Source organism: Pundamilia nyererei, unplaced genomic scaffold (assembly GCF_000239375.1).
Source record: "Pundamilia nyererei isolate P.nyererei 1_Seehausen unplaced genomic scaffold, PunNye1.0 scaffold00097, whole genome shotgun sequence".
Lineage (NCBI taxonomy): Eukaryota > Metazoa > Chordata > Actinopteri > Cichliformes > Cichlidae > Pundamilia > Pundamilia nyererei.
The window spans coordinates 1871519-1894398 of record NW_005187498.1 but is presented as its reverse complement, the minus strand read 5'-3'; the positions used below and the strand labels follow the sequence as shown (position 1 = coordinate 1894398).

Genomic DNA, 22880 nt, shown 5'->3' with positions numbered 1-22880 from the left:
GCCCGGTACCAAGTCTGTCTGGACCTTTCTGGCATGTTGTCATGTTACTTCTGACTAACTCAGATACTTTTATATGGTTGTGAAATACAGCCAACCAAATGACCAAAAGAATCTATGCTTCACACATTACAATCACCTGTGAATTTTGATTAATTATGAGCCAGATGTGCTACTAAGCCACTGATGTTCTGATATAAATCTGTGTATTTTGTGGGGTTTTCCCTGTTGACCTTTTCAGTTTCTCTTTACTTGACCGGTCCACTGTGACTCCACTGTAGTCTGTGCTTTGAGTGGTCCATAACTAGAAAGGTGCTGTGACAGGCCAGCCAATCCCTAATGGAATAAGGATGTAGCAATTATGATTACCTAACTTTATGTAGCTGTACTTGAGGCTGAGGATACCAGAAGACCTCACTGTGCTGAATTTGTCTTTACTTTATCACTCCACTGTTACTTTTTGTGGAATTTCACCTTTTTATATAGTTGTTTTCTTTTTCTTTTCTTTTTTTCCTTTCATTTGAATATAAAAATGTTGAACTTCACTGTGTGGTCTTCACCTGTGTCGCTGGCAAACCTCAGCAGGAGAACCCTGGTGGGTCTCAAAGGATGAGATTTTGTGTAATTAGTCTTTGTTGTTCAGGTTCATGGAGGACCTACAGGCTGAAGTCCAGGAGATGGAGTTTCTGCAGTTTTCCAAAGGTATGGACACCATGCGGAGGGAAGACTTTGCAGAATGGCTGCTACACTACACCAACGAAGAAGACAATGAAGTCTACTGGGAAAACATGAGGAAGAAGATACCTGCGGGTCAGGTACAAGCACGCTTCCTCCACTCGGTGCCGTCAGAATAGGATTTGTTGTGGCCTAAAAGTCAGCTGTCATGTTTTCTTTTGTAGAGTATCGCATTCGATGAGTTCAAAGCCTTCTGCCTGTTCACCAACAACCTGGAAGATTTTGCCTTCTCAATGAAAATGGTCACAGAAGCCAACCGTCCTGTGGGCATGGGTACGGTTTCTCTGTCGGTTAGATCAGTCTGTAGTTTTCTTCCAATCTTCCAGACATAGATTTATTTATTTTTTTCTTCTCCCTACAGCCCAGTTCAAGCGAGCTGTGACGATTGCCACAGGCCACGAACTGTCCGAGAACGTGCTGGACACCGTGTTTAAGCTTTTCGACGTAGATGGAGACAACTGCCTGAGCCACAAGGAGTTCATTGGTGTGATGAATGACCGAGTACTGCGGGGTCTAAAGGTACTCTCCCTATCTTCTTAGACTGTTTTGTGTCCATAAAACACTGACTTTTCTACTTTGTCACCATGTTTAAGTGAAGTGAATGCCTCTCTCACCTCCATGTAGGGCTGCTCGATTATGGCAAAAATGATAATCACGATTATTTTCACTGAAATTGAGATCACGATTATTTGACGGAATTTATTTAACCCTTTAAGACCTACTATAGAACCAAGTCCACCAGAGCTTATATTATTTTTTTACATGCTGTAGTGCCATTTGTGGAGCATTTCAAGTTGCTATACATCAATACAACTGTTATAGCCCATATTTTAATAATATGTATGCATTAAGTCCATAGTAATTACATAAAGTGCAATAAACTACAAAAAAAATTGAAAATCGCTTTTGTTTTGTTTACATATATTTCTACTTGGAGAAATTTAAGAGGTTTATCCCTCAAAACTTTAAATACAATAAAGTTGCAAAAAATAGTTTCCCACCACAGGAAATTTATTTTGAGTGTCTTCATAGTTTTATTTTGGAGATACAGCAATTTTTATATACTGCAGGAAAAACAAAAAACAATCCTATGATGCAAATTTGCAAAGAAAACAGCAGGTGCATCATTTCACTGTGGGAAGTGTTACGAACAGCTGATAGGAACGGCAAAGCGTGTTTCTGGAATATTATGTTTTTGTTCCTGCAAGCGCTTTTTATGCAATTTTTGCAAAGCTATATGTGGAACGAAACCGTGACCGAGGACAAGCTGATGGCATCAGATGTAAGTACAACTCCTCTGGTTTCATATGCAAAACAAATTATTGCGCTAGCTTACACGGTTCAGATTCTACAGGGATTTAAAAATAGTTACGCAAAATGGAGCGTGCTGCTCTGACCGGCTTTAAAGGGTTAACAATGACTTTAAAAAATAATATAAAATAGTGTGCAACACCACTGAAGTTTTTTTTTTTTTTTTAAACTCTCTTTTCAACCAACGGCAGTCACTCTCCAAATAACCTCTGCTTAGCTTTCCGAGCTTCCCTCGGGTCCTCTTAATCAGCGGTCTCCACCCTTTTTTGCGCCACGGACGGTTTATGCCCGACAATATTTTCACGGACCGGCCTTTAAGGTGTCGCGGATAAATGAGGGAGGGGCTAATAATCGGCTCAGTCATTTTTAATGATCGTTGAAAGCCCAGATCGTAATCGTGATTAAAATTCGATTAATTGAGCAGCCCTACCTCCATGTGTTAAATATAAAACTGTAAAAGCCTGATGTGTGGGTACAGATATAAGACACTTATCAAAGATCGTCAGTGCTCTTCTAACTGTAGTGTAGATCACACTGAAGTACACAAACACTAAGGCACATCGTTAACTCATGTCATCCATGTGCAACATTGTCTATCACTAAGAACTACTTACTTACACAAGTTTATTTAAAAAGGGCACATGAACATATTAGACTGGACTGTTAGCTTTTGGTTGCCAAGCTCCATCCATCTCAGGGTCTGTTCCAGTTGTTCATTTTGTTTAAGGAGTGAAGTGACGCTGACGTATCTGTGCAGCCATAAGAAGAAGTGTTTGAATTCTCTGAATACTAACCAAGGCGCTTCAGTGCTTACTTGCCGTCCCAGAATTTATAGCGACAAATCATTCGACCATTCCTGGAAACGATCAACTAAAACAATAGTGGCATACATCTGCAAATGTTCATTAGAAGCATAACCTGCTAAAATGTTTTGAATTTTCAGCAGCAGTCTGTTAACTCCACTGTCGAACTCTGAACGTCGCGCTGCTGTAAGAAAATCTGATTCTCGTCCAGTTGCTGCCTCGCATGAAAAACGTAGATTTACAAGCTTTCTGAATCCAGATGATGAGCTATGTTACTGATCTAATTACGTTCAGGCTTCTGTAAAATTCAGTTAGTAAGCTTCATTTTCTATTGCTGTTTTAAGGATCATCATTAATCTTTTTTTTTTTACTTTTATTGAGCCGGCCATAAATCTACTGAATAAAGCATCGTGTGAAATGGTGCTTCTTAAGTCCATTAACTGCAGGATCTGCTTTCAAAATATTCTGGCTTCACTGTTGTACAGATAGCCGAGGAGACGGTGGAGCATTCCAGCTCTTCTGGCCAGCCTAGGTCAACTTTTATTTTTAGCAGACATGAGTGTGTCTCATTTAACTAAGAGTTGTATTTATTTTCCTTACATAAACTGATTCTTATAATGAATAGCACTCTATACAACATGTCACATTTACACAAGCACTGTCTTCTATGCTTTTAAGTGCTTACTAACTATCATTCACACACCGATGGATGCCCAAGGATATTCGGCACACAGACTGGGGGAGCCAGGGATCGAACCTCCAACCTCCCGATCAGTAGAGGACCTGCTCGATCTCCTGAGCTACATCCACCCTTTAATTAGCTAACCAAAGCGAGTTAAAGTAGTGGGCACACTGCTCAACGTGTCATGTGTTTACATCCTAATTGGTGTCCCTGGGATTACATGTACTGTAGAAACAACTGTCATCATTTGACTTTAATCATGGCAAAAATACAAATTGTTTATTAGCAATAGATATTTTACATATCACTCCTAGGCTGCATGCTAATGCTCGTCTCCCAGTACCGTTGGTGTGATGCACAGTGTCTTGCCCTCAGGTGCAGCCTCAAAATGGCATCTCTGGCTACTGGAAGTGTGTGAAGCGGGAGACCCTGAAGGCAGCCCAGGAGGCCCTGGTAGACGGCGGGTGTCCCATCTGAAGCACTGATATGCACCGTGATCATGCTCACCACTTCTGTCTTTCCTTCAGTTGTATGAATGAAATGAATAACCGCATGTAAATGAATATAGGTTTATACCACTGTCTTTGTAAAAGTATGTTTACAGCTAAACACATTTTGGTTTGATATTAGTTAAAGCTCTTTGGGTTTGCTTGTGGTGTTTACAATATTACATATAATTGTTTGGTCAAGCATTTTATCCTGTATGGCTGATCACTATTAAACATTCACATGCACTTAAGGAGCAGGACTGCAGTCAACATTTCCTGTAAAAGTGACTTATTCATGAAAGTGAGAATCCTGGTTGCACTGAACAGTGTAACAGATTAGAGGATCCTGCCATGAATACACACATTTCTCATTTTCTGTGCACACTAGTCAGAGTGATTTATTCTCATGGACACAAATGCAAATTTTTACCAGTGCCAAGAAGCTGGCTTGGTTTTTACATGTACTTCTTTTTTTACTCCTGAGCATTAATGTGGTTACCAGAGATCAGTCATGTGAGTCAATAGTGGGTAAACAGCAGTCTGGCATAAATCACTTCCAAGATGACAGACATGTGTAATCTGTCTAATGTCACATTCTCAACATGCTAAATAGCAGCAACTATTTGTTGTGACTGCTCATGCTGTTGTTTACCGGTGACTCACCAAAGCATTTTACAGCTGAGTGCGCACATCTCGAAATGAATGTTGGGCCTCCCACTTTCAACAGTAACAGAGCAGCTGCTATTTACTTAAATTCTGGAGTAACCAGCGGGGTGTACGGTGAAGTTAATGGTTTAGCTATGTTGAAACTCTGTTTTGTGTCACATAAATGGCTTTTTTACCTGCTAAATCAGCAAGGTGTTATGTTTGGAGTTTCCATGTGAAATGGGTTGGAAGCCAATATTACAGTATGTATTAAGCACAATATAGAACGTCTGCTGGAAAATGTTTTATATACGCAAATTGTTGTATCTAACTAAAACCACTCAATGAAGCATAAACTATTCATTCATTTGGAGATATTTTTATATATGTATATATATTTATATTTGTGTATATATATATATATATATATATATATATACACACACTTCACTACTTTGATATTAAAATGTATACACTTTAAAGCTCCAGAACTCCAGCTGTCACCTTAGAAACGAACAGCACCAAAGAGCACACTTGGCAATTACAATTATTAGCTTAAATGGAAATTTTTTACCGCATCTATGCACTGAATTACCAGCAGTGTTTTAGTTTTTATATTCTTTATAGATTTTAAACAACCACTGTATTATTGGCTGATAATGTCTCTGTCACTCAGCGATCATTTTGTGGGGAAGAACAATCACATGGTACATAAAACACCCCCTTTTCTATGTGTGTGCCCACAGATCCTGAAGCAGAAAGCACAGCCCAACAGATAATACCACCATTGTGGTACCCAAAAGCCTGGACGTGTTGAATTTCATTCGTAGTACACCCCTCAGGCTGTTCATACTACTGCAGCCAGGTCACCTAAGTGCATGTAAATACACATTGTTCAGTTTGTTTACAACCCTGCTAATAGTGGTTTGTGGAAAAGATTCTAATCATGCCAGTGAGCTGGTGTGGGATTTCCCTATTTTTCCTGTCAAAAATATTTATCTAATAAAGTTTTATATAAATGCACAACTGAGGCTTCCAACGGTCATTAGTAGAAAAGCGGCAAAGTGACTAAGTTTTAACTACATTGTCATTTATTGTAGAATTGACCTGTTAAGATCACATGAGTATGTGGGTTAACCATTGAAGATTGTGATGCTAATAATTTTACCATACATAGAATTTAAAAAGTAAATAGACAAAACAAGCTTACTTGCATGATAGAAGAACTAATTAGTGACTGATGCCAGGGTTATCAGTGAATACAGCATACACAGCTACAATACAATAAAATTACATTGAGCATGAAGCCATCTTTGGTCTTCTCATCACTATAAACAAATACATAGAAATTTGTATTGTATCAAAAATAGAAATTACATAGCCATATTGAAAGAAAATTCACATTTTTGACACACAATATAAAGAGAATAACAAGTGACGTATTTTAAGGTTTACATTTTTCTCCCCTTGGCTTTAAGGACCCAATGGTTTTAACATTTTTTGAACATTCGTTTTTAAAGAATTGCATCATTCTGTCAAACCATGTAAAAAGTATCCTGCATCTGTGTCAGACAGGATGCAAAAACCAACAACAAAAAAAAAGATCAGATTGTCATTGTTAGGGGGGGGGGAAGTGTGTGCTTTTAATCCTGGGCTTTTTGAAATGAGGCCTCTACCACACTAGGAAAAAAAATAAATATATTTTTTTTTGGGGTTTTTTTTTGTTTTTTTTAAAAGGATGGAGAGAGATTGGGTCGAGACTTGATTCGATCACGATGCAGCCCCGATGCTCAGACGTTTCCCTCCTCTCGTGAGTGAGTCTTGTCTCGAGTTACCGGTCTTTGTGTAGTGGTCCTCCTGGGCTTCAGTTATTTGGCTCTTGGAGGCACACATGATGAACTACAGCCAAAGTGGACCTCTGCTTGAGATTATAGGTAAGTGCTTTCACTGTGTTTTAATCCACTGTGGAAAAAGAAGAAAGCCATGTAAGAATATCAAACAGCAGAGTGACACAGGGATTCTTTGTCCCACAGCTCAGACCTGATATTGAGATGCATCTAATACATACAGGTAACTCCACATTCAAAAATATTCTCCTCACACAGTAACATCAAGAAGATATCTGATATCATTCTAAAAGAGAACAAAGAGGCTAAAAACACTACAAGGCTCATGTAGATGAGTTTTTAAGAAACACAAAGTTGTGCCACAGATGGTGTGCCCCCACAGAGCCCTGCTCACAGCATCATGAGATTACATGAAATCTCCAACGAGACATCAGGTTGTCTAATGCCTAACATACACTAACACTGAAATCTGGTGCCTTCTAACATCTAAAGACAACTTATCAGAAGTCAAAAGTTTTAGTCATGTATTATTCCATCACTTTTGATTCTGTCTGAGCTCTGGCCAAGTCATATGAGCACCTCAGACCTGATGATGGGAGTGTGCCACAACTTCAGCAAAACTATCAAGTCGTCATAAGGAGATTTCAGCCATTTCTAACACTGAAATCACTAGTGTAGCAGTTTACACATTTGCTTAGTTCAATTCCAGCCAGAGACACAAATACATTTTCGGGTTGCATGTGGCGTAGTGACCCCTCGTGACAAGGAGGAGTTGAAAGTAACTCAACAGTGTCACTGAAATCATCAGAGAAATTGGCTGGGCAAAGCTAGCACCTACAAATTATTTTTTTCCCCAAATTGGTCAAAAAAACAAAGCAAAACAAAAACCTTGTCTGACATCTACCACCAAAGATATTCTAATTTCTAGAATAGTGTTGAAGAAATATTAACACACAAGTTGTTTAACAAATGTTTATATACAACATTTGTTAAACAATTTGGGCTGCAGTTATCCTATTTAATAAAAGCACATGTGAAACCATATGCCTGCACTTGTCTGCCATTTTTATTTATTTTTAACTGCTTTTGATAGTTGCTTTAACACTCACTGATAAAGTTCTGCTATAAAACAAAGAGGCCTGCTCCTCTCAGGTTTTTCTCACCATTCACTGCCAAAAGGATGGAGGGTCAAGGGTCGTTCTCCTTCTTTACTGTCACATCTCCTTCTCCAGCTAGGATGGTTGAGATCTCACCCTGCATGAAGGCCCAAGGCACAGTGGATCCGGCCAGGGGGCAGCGTTCTCCGCTGGGGCAGTAAACCTCTCCTCCTTGACCTTGGCTGCGGATGAACCCTCGGGTGCAGGGGAAGCAGAACTTGTGGTGTGGGACTGAGGGACACTGGACAAAGTGAGTGTCCTCCAGGCGCTCTCTGCAGAGGGTGCAGCAAAGCAGGGTGCCTGGGGTGCTACTTGTAGACTCCCCAGTGTTTGTGTTGTTACTTTGTCCTCCAGTGCTCAGACCCTGCCCTACAGCTGCCTGAGAGACTGAGGTGGAGGGAGTCGAGGGGCTGCTGCTGGTGGGGCGCCCAGCTGAGGAGGAGTGGGCTGTGGACATACTGGGGCTCTCTCTGGCCATGTGACTGGAACTCAGGCCATCTGCCACTCCCATAAGTGCTGAGATGGGTGAAGGCTGGTTGTGTAGACGAGGTGGGCCCTCTTGAGGTACGGCCATGCCAGGAAGAGGTTCCATGCCTGAGTACGTGCCCCGAGGCCAGGGCTCCCTCACAGGGTGTTCGGCCCTTCCCTCACTCTCTCCGTTCTCAGAGCCTGGAGAAGCCTTTCGGCGCCTGGTTGTGCCCTTGGCTGGTCCGGGGCGTCCAGGAACTGCCACTGGGTCTGGCTGTGGCAGAACCTCTGGGATTGGAGGCTCTTTAAACATACGCACACCATCATTCAACAGCTCAGACAGCCCACGCCAGTCTCCGGTGCCTTGCCGTTTCTCATATTCCACGTAGCGCAGCCCAGAGTTTACTGCCTTACCAGCATCTTTGGCGGAGTCACGGAACATCTGCCTGACCAGATCTGGAACTCCTGAGTAGATCATTCCAGAGCCAGAGGGATACTCCGCGAACACCCTCAGCTCAAACTCTGGAGTAGCGCTAGCATCAAAGGCCAGAACACGCCCCATCAGATTATGGTCTTTCCTGAAGCGCACATTGAAGGGGACACAGCTGCTGAGAGCTACCAGCACATCCCGAACTGCTTTGGGACGGTTAGGCCAGCCTTCCACTCTACTACGAGCCACCTCGTTCAGTTCAGCCATTACTTCACTGTTCCTCCACACTGCCGGATCTATGCCCACTAGAGTAGAAGTGCTAGGTCCCATACCCAGGGACACAGCCTGTCTTCTGCCACTGTCGCTTATTATGGGGCCAGCTGAGACGGCAATAGGAGCGGCCCCAGCTCTCGTGCTTGTTAATGGGGTTAAAATCCCATGAGAAGCTGTTGCTACTAGCCCCTGAGCTATCAAGGCATGGGGTATGGTGTTATGAAGACTAGAAACTACCCCAGGCATAGCCCGACGAGTGTTCGGGCTCTGTCGGCTGCCCTCTGACAAAGCTACATCTTCAGCTCTGTGCAGACCATTGGGGAGGCGAGAAGAAGCCCCATACTCACCCCTCCCCCGGTCTACACGCTCTCCGTGATGCCGCCCCGCTTCAAGGGGCCCAGCAGAGCTGGGTTTGCCCTGCTGTGGACCAGGGGACCTGCCGTCTAAAACTCCGTGAGTGCTCTTCAGCTGCCTGGCAGTTTCAATGAGGAGTTCTATCCGGTCTGCGCCGTCGTAGTTGACACAACCCCGGCATACAGCTTCGCTGAACTCCCACAGCATAGCCCAAGGCATCTTGGGCAGGTCGCAGAGGTAGCACCATTGCCGTCTCGAGGAAGACTGCGAGGCGGAGGACATGTTGTTTACAGGCCCTCGACCAAACTTTCTTCGGAGGCCTACACGTTACGGACTACGTTTTGCAGCGATTCTTCAGTCCTCCGACACCATTCGCCACATACCGCGGATTTTACAACAGAAAATAACAAAAAACTAAGTTCAAAATCCGACTACTGGCGGTAACATTCAAAACTTAACGACGTCTTCTTTCTCGTTTGTTCGTGTCAGCCTGTGTGGAAGGAAGTAAAATGTTATAAGACACCGGAAACACCTACGCGGCCAGGGCTCAGAGCACTATGGGAGACGTAGTTTCTCTTTAAAGCCATTGTTTCTTATTTTCTAGATTTTTAATATTAAATTTCTTTTGAGCAACAAAGTAATCAGACCACATAGAAACGGAACCGTTGTAAACAATTAGTAAAGGGAAAAATTCAGAGGGACTACTTTACTGGCGACAAGATACATAAGTAGCGGAGATACTGACGCTAGTCGGACGCGTTTTTCTGTGAAACCTCAGTTTAACTGGAGCTGGTTTGTTTTGGGATGGGAGACAGAAAACACGGCTTGTATTGCGGTTACTTTGATTAACAGAGGACAGGCAGTCTTGGTGCTGTAATGCTGGAGACATATGAGAAATATTATATATATATACTCCACTTCCTGCACAGACGTGACAGTTTCAAACTCAGCTTCACTGGGATGATGAGAGGTCACATAGTGAAAATCTCCAGTGGGAACGATGTACTTTGCATTAAGATTCGTCTCTCTCACAGTGGTAACAGGGAAACTGATTCTTCTACAACATATATTTTTTTTAAATAGGAGAATAACTCTGGAGAATAATCTTATAAGGACAATAGAAATAGGTTTGCATTGAACATATCGCAGGGTATATTTTTCTATACCTATTTCTTGAGATGTATAAAAAGTTACAATAATTAATGTTCATATTATCTATGCTCAAAGTTCAAAAATTCTGTCAGTAAATAATCCTTGTGAGCTGAAAGCTGATTGTTTTTTCTGTTGTCAGTGAGAGTGGATATTCATATGGTCTCAGGTACACAGCTCTGAGTAGCAACTTTGCCCACCTGCAGGGCAGTTAGGACAGGCAGTAAGAAAGATGCACTAGGTTCCTTCAACCTAGCTGTCTGAGGGAACATTACAGGAAGTCATTCCTTCCCACCGCTATCAGACTCTTTAATCATCCACTTGGGTCAGGTCCACACACACAGAACAGGATTAATCCAATTTATACCCATATCTCTTCATTTTATACAAGTGCTTGTATATTTGATGTTATGACAACCATCCCCTCCCTACAATCCCCAGCCAGCTGAAGCAGATCTCTTCCTGCCAGGTGTTTCTTCCTGTTAAAAGGGATTTCTTCCTTCCCAATATCATCAAGTGCTTGGCTACAAGAAATAGTCTGATTGTTGTAGTTTTCTCTATAATATTGTAGGGTATTTGACTTAGAGTCATCTCAAGGTGCTTTACACTGTAAGTTTGAACTGGAGCAATATGAATAAAACTGATTTGAGAGAATGCATTTTATTTTCAAGAATGGATTTGAAGAAATAATACAACACAATCTCTGATTATGTGACACTGGTTAAATTATTAGCAACATTATGGTTACTGTTGGCTTTATTTAATAACCAAAAGACAGAAGGTGGCGGGCGATCAAACGTAGTGTTGTGAACATACAAAATAAACAACAAGTTGAAGAACATGGTAAAAGTAAAATAAATTATTTTTAAAAAATTATAATTTAAGTAACATTTTCTAAAGCACGTTAATCCTAATTATTGTCAACACAGCTTTAATGGTACGTGAAACAGAGCTGCAGTATACTCTATCCAAAGACAGAAAACATTACAAATGGTTTCAAGGAAGATTTAGTTGGCATGGTGTGTAGTCGAGAAACACAGCTTCAGTGTATAAGGGTAAGGCCCACCTAGAATATAGAAGCCGGAAGAAAACTTTCATCATAAAATGTAGAAAATGTCATTAAGGGTTCAAATGTACAACATACCAAGAACCACGTTGGCTTGTTGATCTACATGTTAAATACTTACTAGGGTTTTTCATCTGATAATGGTTCATCATAGCTAGTGCTTCCATGGCATCATTGATGGATTCCCACTCAAGCAGGCCAGATGAACTGCGCTCACCTGTCAAATCACATGACATTACCATGCTGAATAACACTTCTGTATTAAAAAGCAGTTAGTACACAACAGCACAACCAAATAATGAGATAATAACTTTAGTGAAAACAAGTGTGGGGCGATCGTGGCTCAAGAGTTGGGCGTTCGTCTTGTAATCGGAAGGTTGCCGGTTCGAACCCCGGTTCTGACAGTCTCGGTCGTTGTGTCCTTGGGCAAGACACTACACCCGTTGCCTACTGGTGGTGGTCAGAGGGCCCGGTGGCGCCAGTGTCCGGCAGCCTCGCCTCAGTCAGTGCGCCCCAGGGCAGCTGTGGCTACACTGTAGCTTGCTATCACCAGTGTGTGAATGTGTGTGTGAATGGGTGGATGATTGTGTATAGTGTAAAGCGCTATACAAATACAGACCATTTACAACATATTACTCACTCTTTCCAGTGAAAAGTTTCACACTTGTGGGCCTCTTGATTCCAAGTTCATCACAGACCTGAGCACAGAAACGCGTTTCAGTGAAAATGTGAGATGGATGCAGTGTTGCCAACTCCTCAGCAAGGAAAATCGCTATTGGCTGTCCTAAGAGTCCCTATAAGTCACTAAATGACATCTTTGCATAATTGGTCCTACCGATGTAATTATAACAGACGCTGTAGGAGAGAGAAATAACATTGTGGAAGAGACATAAAGTGAGTTAAAAAAAAACCCTAAAAAAAAAATTCCAACCCTCCTCCTTTATCCGGATTTTGGACCTGCAAAAGCGACCTGTAATAGGCACTCTGGTGGAGTTACTGTTTTGGTGTGTGTGTCTTTTTAACTAGTTTTAAACCTTTTGATCCACAAAAAGTAACAGTAAAAGAACATTTTTATAGGGGAATATCTCCTGCTCTGACATCAGCTCGGGGCGACTGCTGTGTGAGGACTACCTGCCGCTTGTGAGCATTTTCACATGGGCGAGTTGCCCACGGCAGCACCCGCTGCTTGTTGAGAGTAAGAGTGATACGTGCTTTCATGTGAAAAAGTCGTCGTAAGTCTCCAATAACACCAGAAAAAGTCGCTAGATTTGTCGCTAGCCGCTTTTTAGAAAAAAGTCGCTAAGGGGTCTGAAAACTCGCTAAGTTGGCAACACTGGATGGATACTTTTGGCCATCACAGATAGCAACCTTTGTTGCTTTTTTTTTTTTTACCTGATTAAAGATCTCAGCAGAGATGTCGGGTTGTGCATTAAAGAAGTGTAAGACGTTGCTCGGATGCTGGATTCGGTTTTTAGCCGCCTGCTCTGGTGAGGTGAAGCGGTTGTTGCGTGATCCATGGAAATCTTTAAAGCTGCTTGTGTTGTCCTCTAACTGGTAGCACTGTCCCGGCACTATAGCCTGTTGCTTGGACACACTGAAAGAAATAAGGTCAGAGGTCTTGCATCTGTTGTTTATTTTTAAGGGAGAAATTTATCTCTAAAAGTCTGTGCTGATGTTTCTAAATTGTTTCTGTTCTTACCAAACATTGAGTTTCTGTCCAAAAAGGAAGTTATTGTTCAGATGAGTAATGGCCCTGTCCACAGAGTAACAGTCTCCCATCTCCACCATTGCTGCCCCAGGTTTACTCTTCATGAACTTGACCTGAAAGAAAAATAGACTAAAACAATATTACCCAGCAGTACACACAGTATTTAAACATGAACTTTTTATGATGACTTGTGCCGACACCTCCTTGCAATGGGACTTTACCTTTCAAAACAAACAAAAAAGACCTTCAGATTGTCTGAAGGATGGACTTGTCTTTCTCCCACTTCCGGCATCAACAGTAAGCTACACCATCACATAGTAGCTCAGAAATGGAGCCCACTAACATCAACAACCAACAGGCTTTTTTTTTTGTTATTGTTAGCAATGTTAGCAATCAAGCACAAAAAGACTAGCCAGCTGGCTGGCTTTGGATAACAAGCGATCTGTCCCTCTTAGCAGGTAAGGTGTTACCTACCATCAGAGAAATGAAAGCTTTATCCAAAAAAGATCATCTGAGGAAACTGGAATTTGGCCCTCAGTGGAAAAAACAAAACAAAACACTGGCGGCATTCAGTGCTACCCCTTGGCCTCCTAGCAGATACAGCTAGAAGGATATATCAGTTTCAAAATTCTGCATCGCCTTGTTCTCAAGTGATCATATTCAAAAAATGTTTCAACATTAGTACACGACCAAAATGGCTGACAAGTTAGTATCGCGTGCTAAGCTTTCACGTGTCTGCAAATCTTCTTTGCGCCCCTTTCAGTTGTTGGAAAGATGGCAAAATATTATAAATGTCCTTCACTTATGGGGTTTAACAGCAAAACAATGACTTGATGCTTTAGTCAGCTTTCACTTACCCTCTCTACATTGCCATACAGGCAAAAGATGTTGAAGACCTTGTCAGCATTGATCTTAGAGGGCTCCAGGCCATATACCATAAGAACTGGAGAGTCAGCGTGAGGACCGTACTCGGGCGGTGGCGGTCCATATCCAGGACCGTAGCGCTGGTTACCCCGACCACGCCCACCCATGCCTGGCCCCATGCGATGGGGAGGAGGGGGGCCATAGCTGTCATCGTTGTAGCCATGATAACCTCCCTGTGGTCCACCTTAAGATGGGGAAAAAACCCCAAAACAAACAAGCAAAACAAAAAAAACCATAATTGTAACAGATTTTGAGCAGTGTCCGTTTTTCTACATGTCACACTAATTTGATTATGCGATGTTTACCATAATCAGGTGGGTGATCGCCCAGAAGAGCAGGCTGCCTCTGCCGTTTGTTAGGATTGGCATTGGGATCTATAATAGATTAAAAAAAAAAGTTGCCCATCAAACAGCTTCTTTACCACGTGTCTCAAAGGTACCTTGCATGGGCTACAACATGCTAAGGGACATGTTTGTGAATGGCATGCAACTGAAGGGCCTGAAATCTTTAAAAAGTGTTCAAACAGTCAGGTTTTACAGGTGACATAATGGAGATTTTCTTTTTCCACAGTGACTTTGAAAGATAGCGTTCAAATTTTAAAGTCTTACATCTGCCATTCTACTACAAGCGCACACACCTTGTGAATTGTTCCAATTGCCTTCACCATCAGCATCTGTGCAGGTACACATGACACACGTCAAATCCAATAAAACATCATGAAAAAAAGTAGCAATCTGGCAACACTGTATAAACACATTTCATCACATGCTCAGTTGTTTGGAATAGAGACATTAAAACAGAAAATCAAAGAGTAAAATACGCAATGTGCTAAGAGCAGCACCTGCTGTTTTATTGAAAACTATTTGAATATCAGTATACATTTATTACAAGCCAGGACACAGATATAACATGAGTGAAAAAACATCAAGCACTGAAACTAATAACATGGTGAAAAATTAAACCAGCGACGTCGGCTGATTTAACTTCAACAAAAAGTACGAACAGATTTATTTTTGTTCAAAGAAGGCTTTCCTTCAGCTCAGTTCACCAAAACTCAGTAAATTAAACTCTTAAACCAGTATCTGTTTAGCAGGCACCTTCTCTGTAAGGTTAGGGTAGAACTTCTTTACTCCCTATGCAATCACTTATCTAAACCATCAAGTTCTCAGTAATAATTTTGTCACTATGTGCACATCATCCGTGGTAAACAATCATTTCCGCCACCTGTTTGTTTATTTACAGGCTGCAAATGAAGGTCTTCATGTGGAACCTCTATGTAAAATGCTTTCAATGGTGCATTTAAACCTAAACATCAGAACATCTGGCACGGCACTCAAGCACACCCATAATCCTAGTGTCATGGACAGTTTCACAATCACAGTGTTGGCCATGTTGGACAGCTACATTGGCCTGACAGAAATATTAAAACTAGCAATGCGAGTTGAGAAATCTGGAAGGAGTCACCAGATGTCAAGTCTTATTTTCCAAAAATATAAGCATCAATATCTCTCTCTCTATTTGATTTAAAAAAAGAAAGAAAAGAAAAACTTGGTTCCATTACATCCTTACAAACCATCTCCCATGTTGTTGTGTCATTCTGCATGATAACCAAATTTCACATATATAAAAAAAAAGAAGTTAAAGATCTGCCTTGTGACTCACATTTGAAATTTTTATCTCATACTACAGTCTAAAATGCTTTGAAATCGACTGGACTTTGTGAAGTTTTGTGAAAACTTTTAATCTCTCATCCAAAAAACAACTCTACACACACAGGTCAAGATCAAATATTCTTTACAACTGCTCGGTTCATGTGTTGTACTGCAGCAACCTATAATTGTACTCTTTAAAATGAATTACGTGACTATTACATAAAAGACATCTCCATCTCCCAATTTAAATCAACAGTACGCGATTTCTCCCCACAATACTTTTGAACTGTTAACCATGAAGTTAGATTATTCATTTATTTCAGTACTTACAGCACCATACATGGAGCATGGGACACAGTGAGAAGAAAGGGGGCAGTCTTCAGCAAGGATGCTACTCGCCAATCTCTGACTCCAGCTTCAACTCATTCTCCCTCTTCTTGTCTTTTCTTTCTTCTTTCCTTCCTTCCTTGCATCTCCACCACCAGAGAGAAAAGTACTTCCATGCGTCCATGTTGGGTTTTGACTTGCTGCCGCTCTGTTTTTGGAAATTGTGCTATTAGAGGCTCATTTCCAGCTTACCGTGCTCTGACCATAAAGCAGGACATATGCACCGATTGAGTGGGCTGTCAGTCCACAGACACACTGAGCCAAACCTGCATCACACGGGAGGCGTTAAAGGCATCACTATGGTCCAGTGCAAAAAAAAAAAAAAAAAAGGAAAAATGAAAACAATGCAGAAACAACACAAGAATAGCACAAAGAGGAGAAGGGAAATGGGAAGGAAGGTACAGGGAAAAAAAAAAAAAAACAACAACAAAAAAAAACAAACCAGAACACCAGAGTCCATAAATGCAGAAAGCTTTGGGAAAGATCTGTAATCTGTTTGCCTCTGTGCTTGTATGCTTGATAGGTGTCTGATGCTTGTGTCTTCATGGACCCCCCATGGATATTTCTTCTTGTGTAAAAATGGCACTCACTTGATGTCGTTTATTTGGTTTAATAGCTGTCAGCCACTTGCAAAGCTTGACAATAAGTCACTAGAAATATGATGTGCTGTCATAGCAGTTCAGCTGTATGTTGCCTTGGATATTCGGATCGCTGTGTTGTCATGTGGTGTTCGGCACAGGAAGGTAGAGATGAGGAGTATTAGCATGGCCTCTTTTTTGTATACCGCCCCCATATGTGGTGTCATCTGTTCCCTGGTCAGGCTGAGTGTGTCTGAAAACTCCTTTGTTGCTTCCTGTGGTTGTGTTAGGGTAAGCACATCCCAACAGTTGGGAGGTGTGGTCGCTATGGCCACACAGCTGACCCCCACCCTCATCATCAATGTGTTGTGTCAAAGTGGGGACTCCTCGGAGCTCTGCAGATGGCATGTACTGTAGTGGTAAAGTGATGGTAGTAGATGCTTATCAATCTACAACATCAGTCTGTAGTGGATATGCGGGGTGTCTGTTCGCATGGCCTTCGAGTATTTCTGTCCCTCAATCTGAAAATGGTGGCTACTGCCCACCATCAAAAATGAAATGGATTCCCATGTCAGGTGGTGGTGATGAGCTTGGAATAAAGGAGTACCGAGTTGAGGTTGTGTTCCGGTATTTGATGCCCCACTGTGTCCGACGTACAGTATGCCATAAAGCAGATTTACATTAGTTGTGGTTGCTGTTATGCTGTAGAAGCCGTTGTGTCTGCTTAGAGGTCGAGGTAAGCCTGTATGATTCTGCACCGTGAGGACACAAGGAGTACCTCTAGGTCGTAAGGCAGTGCAAGCTATGCAATATCAAAAACTTTCTTACGAGGACATGATGTCAAAAACCTGTATGAAACTTGCAATGTACATGTTGTGGTTCTGGCTGTGTGTCAGACAAGTAACTACACCTTTTACAGTGTCTAGTGAAAAATATAAATTCTCCATCAGACAACTGCACCAAAGTAAAGCATGTGCCTGTGATCAGGTTTAAAAAACAAACAAAAAACAACAACAAATGAACAAACAGCAGCAGTAGGGTCTTTGTGATCAAGGTGAATTGTCTTTTTCCAGCTACCGTGACATCTGAACAGCCAAGAGTATTAAACTGGTCACAGACTTGGCAGTGCAGCAACACTCATGTTTAAGCATAAAAATCTTATATAATTATCCAAAAAGGTAGCCATTTTCATTCTACACCAATTTTGCTAGAGCTGGTCCTAACATATCGTCAATACTCAAGGTACGCAAAACACATTAGGAACACTGAACTTTGGAGCTTTACTATTTATTTAATTTATTTCATGAAATGCTAATTACTTGGGTTCCACCAAGTTTATAACACATGAAATCTGCATTTAACCCATCTTTAAGCTCACATCACTTTCCATATTGTTAACTTTCACTTTGTTTTTTTTTGTTAAAAGTGATCATATACTTGACACGTGTGAAAACCATTCATCGAAAATTAATTAAAAAATTAAGTCTCACACTATGACACTAGGACTGTTCGATATCACGATATGAAAACGTCTATCCTTTCATTTTACGCTATCGTTTGTTTCGTGGTGTCACAAAATAAACTGTTTATGGCAATATCTTTTCATCGTTTTGATGGTCACTGTAGAACTTCTTAAAGTTCTCTCTTTCTCTACACTACGGACGGACATGCGACTGTTTTTATGCGTTGTCGTTAGCAACAACAACGGTAAAACCATCGCATGGCTCTGCCGTCCGCTTGCTTATTTTCTACATAAACCTTTGTCAATAAAGCTCAAGATCCTGTTGAGATTTTTCAAAATACAGTGAATCACGTGAAATAGTATGCAGAGTGTTTACGGATGAGAAGCTAAAAAGAGCCATCAGGTGCTAAAAAAACAAACCTTAGAACAGGCTTTTCCCTGCAGCACGCCGTGTAATAAATACTCACAAAGAAAAATTGCGTCCGTTTCAACTTATGTAACACTCGACTCCAGGTACACGACGCCGAGCTGAAAACACTTCACGCAAGTCGAGTTGAGCGAGATTCACAGAATTGACAGAAAATGTAACATTTTTGTGATAAATACTGTTGTCGCCACGATAAATGTTTTATATCAGGATATGAGATTTTGGTCATATCGCACAGCCCTATAGGACACATACTGTCTCTGCTGTCAATGCTAACACCCAACAACCTTCCAGCCTGCAAAGTCTGGCCAACATTTGAAACCCATCATCACATGCCTTCTACAGGTCCAACAAGGACACTCAGTTGGAAAGCAGGAAGCCTGATTTAATTCTGACAAAATCTCCACTATGTTTTTAAGGTTGACTGGTGTAACAGCCTCTACAGTTGGCAGAGATGTGAGATTGTGCAGCTGTGACATGCTCTACAGGGAATGTGAACCTATGTGAAGAATGGTGTGCCTGCTTATGCTGCTGTGATTAGTGCGATGGGCTTTTCACATGCACGAACCTATAATTAATGTCAGCTGCCCTAGAGGTTGCTCCTCATGCCCTTACATTGTGCCTGCTGTGTGGCGAGAAAATGCACGAAGACTGTGAAGGCATCGCAGGAATACTGCCTCTGACAGGGCTGAGCTGCATGGTCAAAGAAACCATTCGTCTGTGATCAAAGGCAATACCCCTGGAGGCAGAGAACCCTAACCATCCCATTCAATGCCATGAGAGGAAAAGAGAAAGAAAAAAAAGAGGGAGGGACAGGCAGGGGCTACACGTTACCTTGGCCACTCAGGTTGGGATTTGTGTAGTCCCATGTGTCCTGGTCATTCTTGAAGACATTGAGGCGCGCTGGCTATAGAAAGGATGGCAAGATGAAAATGATTTTCTTCTCACAAGCACCTGATATTAACAGTCGAGCTACAAAGGGTGGTTAGACACTTACCTTGGCATATTCAATCTTTAGGGTGCAACAGCCAGAGTAGATGTCTGCCCCGTTAAGAGAGGCTTTAGCCCTCTGGGCACTTTGGACCGAATCAAATGTGGAAGCAGTGAGTTAAGGGGAGGTCTGACTGCATAAAGGTTTAAATGCTCATGTAGAAACATACTGATGTTTCTGAGTGGGAGTAGTAAAAAAGAACATGATCTAAAAGGATATTCGACCATGGCCTGAACACCGTTTTTTCTGAAGATGACAATCCTCTGTACAGGGCCACAGTTGTTACAAATAGTGTAGAGTACATCCTGTAGGGTTACACACACAGATTGATACATCACTATCGTGAGAATACTTTATGTGACAACATACATTTCACCTTTAAAACACAAACACACAGTGCTTTGAAAGCTCTTACCCAAAGTCAAAAACTAGATTTTTTAAACGACATCAAAGGGGAAAAGATACTGATGATAGTAGTGACGAGTATTGTAGAGACCAGCAAAGATAAGCAGTGAAGCAGGACCAGATGTATGAGACAAAACTCATACAGGTATTTTTAGGGTGGATAAGAACATATGACATATCTCAGTATTTAATGAGGAATAGGAATAGATCACAGCACAACAAGTACTTTCATTAGAGCAGCTGGAATCATATAAAATAATATCATTGGAAATACATTTCAGGAACGTTAATATAACTATTTCACATATCTCTTTCTGATGTTTGTTGTTAAGCATTACAATATATACTGTTTTCACTAAGCTGGGGATAGTTAACATTCTTTAAGATGGAATGATGTGAAGTTCTGATTGGGTCTGTAGGATACAGGCAAGGAAACTAACCAGCACAGCTACCATATACAGCTGTAGACTGGTCAGCAGCGACCATGAGGCAACATCTAGAGCAGAGACATTACATTAATGCAAGGTTAACTGCATTTACTCTAGGTGCCACTGATTACAGACTCGGAAGTTAATAAATAAAGAAATATTTTTATAATTTTACAGCCCTGATTTCCATTACTTCAGGTCATGAATTTGGACTTTTCCACTGTGTGCTTCTTGTAACATTTTCAATGATTTCGGCTCCAGCTGATCCAGGAGAGAAGGACAACAGTTACCTAAGCAAAAACCTGTAGTGATCCCATATGTGTCAGGAGTATCAGAACAGCTGAAATGCATTTTTTCTAAACACCGCATCTCCGTGGCTTTCAAGCCCCAAAACACGCCGCGCCAAAACAATTTGTCCACCCCAAGGATCAGGTCCCCGAACACAAATATAGTAACATAGTGTACGCTGTTAAATACCAAGACGATTGCCATGATTTATACATCAGGGAAACCAAACAATCTCTGGCGGAGTGGATGGCACAACACAGTAGAGCTACCTCGTCAGGCCAGGACTCTGCAGTCTACTTACACCTACAGGCCAGTGGACACTCTTTCAATGATGAGGATGTAACATCCTGTACAGGGAGGAACGCTGGTTTGAGTCAAAGAGGCCATTTACATGAAATGGGAAAGACAATCTCTGAATCGAGGAGGGGGCCTAACGGTACATCTTTCGCCATCTTACAATGCTGTGGTTGCAGCGATTCCCCAACTCTCTGTGAATGGGACTCATGGCCATTGATCAGTGGTTGTTATTCAATGAGCTTGATCAGTGGTTGCTGATCAATGGTCATGAGAATTTGCATATTAATAATCAAGGAACTGACCTCCCAGCCCATTGTTCCGTCATTGGTGATAGTTTCAGTCATTATGCAAATGTGGTGTTTATAAGATTGGGGAAACCTGCAGTCAGCTGAGACTGAAGAAGTCACTTGGATGAGTGACCAAACGTTTCTCCCACTAAAAACGCTGCGTCCAGATGAACACAATCAACCTTTTGGGGATTTTCAATGGATTATCTGACTAGCATTATCAGATACCTGATATCTAACAATGAATTCACTGAATGATCTGTGGGAATATACAATAATAAATTATAAGAAGATGTTTTTACATTACCGTGGTAATGGGATAGATGGGGTTTATAATTGTGAGCAGCAGAACATTGTTGACGCTCCGAGTGTCATCCGAGTCTCCTGGTCTGGAAATCTTCTGACTAGTTGAGTAGTTGATGAAGGCAGGGTGACCTGCAATGTAAACCTGGTTCTCTGCTGCATAAGTAACAGCATTGCAGGAGCCGTTCATGTCCTCATACTCCACCAGGGCCTGCCGCTTCTTGGGCATCATAACCACAAAACTAGACATTAAGCAAGAGAAAGATTTATAGTTCCCACACTGAACCATGTTTAATGAATAAAGGCACAATCAGCCTATTAATTTTAAAACTACACAACTTGAATTTAGTTACAAGCAAACTTACTTTGCCTATAACTTATCAAACCTAAACTAGTGTTATAAATTGAGTTAGGGAATATGAAATTAACAAGAATCAACATTTAAATCAGCTCAATACCTTTTTTTTGTTAGTTGTTAATATTCTGTGGAACATACGGGAGTGTATGGTTGACATCAGACATGTTCACCAATCTCAGTCCACTGAATGTGACAAACACGATAGAGAAGCTTCATTTTAAGTGTGTTCAGCTTTTACCTGATGGTGCCAAACTCTTGCAGGGCTTCCACCAGGTCAGCCTCCATGACACCGTCCACCAAACCCCTGATATGCACCACCGGGGAGGGGAGCGGTTTGTGAGGGTCATCGTAGCTCTCCTATTTTTTTTTTAATTTAAAAAAAAAAAAAGGAAACGCAAGATAATGTTTGCTGAGACATAAACAACACAAAAACAGCCAATCTGTGTCAATCAGCCCTTTAACAATAACTGCACTGGGGATTTGTGTTAGAAACTGACATTAAACTGCAACAGAGTTTTTTTGCAACACTGAAACTAAAACGTGTCTTCTATCTGTACACACAGTGAAATTGCGTGTCATTAAACAGCTATTTCATATTACACATTAAACATGCAATTACTGTTGTTTAAACGAAATCTGACCATACCATTGGCTTGTTTGGTTTGGCTAGCTAGTTAGCTACTTAATTTTAGCTAGCGGTGAGACAAGCACTACTTTTGCTACAAAGTATATTTGTTTCTTAGATAAACAAAACTGGCCCATTTAAGCATACTAAAACACCAACTACCGGAGTCAGAAGGAAACACTTACCGTTGTCATTCCTCCGTCTTCAGTTTTCTGTCTTTTCGTTGCTCTGCCACCTTCTCCGTAGTATCGGCCTGCAGAAGCAGCCATGTTGTCCTGTCCCCTGTGCCGGCCTATTGCTGCATTCCAGATACGTGGGAAAAAACGGGATGGTATTTCCATAACCATCAGCAACG

At 41.5% G+C, this 22880-nt stretch overlaps 3 protein-coding genes across 3 annotated transcripts in view; 1 reads left to right on the top strand and 2 right to left on the bottom strand.

Annotated features, from left to right (window-relative positions):
- micu2 (mitochondrial calcium uptake 2) overlaps positions 1 to 4396 on the top strand; it is a 10121-nt gene extending 5725 nt beyond the window's left edge. The window contains exons 9-12 of the mRNA XM_013912671.1: positions 641 to 812; positions 897 to 1005; positions 1094 to 1251; positions 3904 to 4396. Coding sequence (XP_013768125.1) covers positions 641 to 812; positions 897 to 1005; positions 1094 to 1251; positions 3904 to 4005 — 541 coding nt within the window. The 3' untranslated portion in view covers positions 4006 to 4396. The remainder of the gene's footprint in view (positions 1 to 640; positions 813 to 896; positions 1006 to 1093; positions 1252 to 3903) is intronic.
- Positions 4397 to 5734: 1338 nt separating this feature from the next.
- Positions 5735 to 9763, bottom strand: LOC102197496 (interferon regulatory factor 2-binding protein 1-like). Its single transcript, XM_005740141.2, has 2 exons — positions 7672 to 9763; positions 5735 to 6623 (listed from the first exon to the last, which is right to left on the bottom strand). The coding sequence occupies exon 1, from the start codon at positions 9470 to 9472 to the stop codon at positions 7697 to 7699; it is 1776 nt and encodes a 591-aa protein (XP_005740198.1). The 5' UTR covers positions 9473 to 9763; the 3' UTR covers positions 5735 to 6623; positions 7672 to 7696.
- Positions 9764 to 11083: 1320 nt separating this feature from the next.
- hnrnpl (heterogeneous nuclear ribonucleoprotein L) lies at positions 11084 to 22880 on the bottom strand. The gene is made up of 14 exons (XM_005740140.2): positions 22711 to 22880; positions 22139 to 22257; positions 21547 to 21784; positions 19754 to 19839; positions 19541 to 19637; positions 19378 to 19450; positions 14675 to 14710; positions 14343 to 14411; positions 13971 to 14221; positions 13105 to 13226; positions 12798 to 12999; positions 12046 to 12103; positions 11527 to 11622; positions 11084 to 11405 (listed from the first exon to the last, which is right to left on the bottom strand). Exons 1-14 carry the CDS (start codon positions 22870 to 22872, stop codon positions 11347 to 11349), a joined length of 1668 nt encoding a protein of 555 aa, XP_005740197.1. The 5' UTR covers positions 22873 to 22880; the 3' UTR covers positions 11084 to 11346.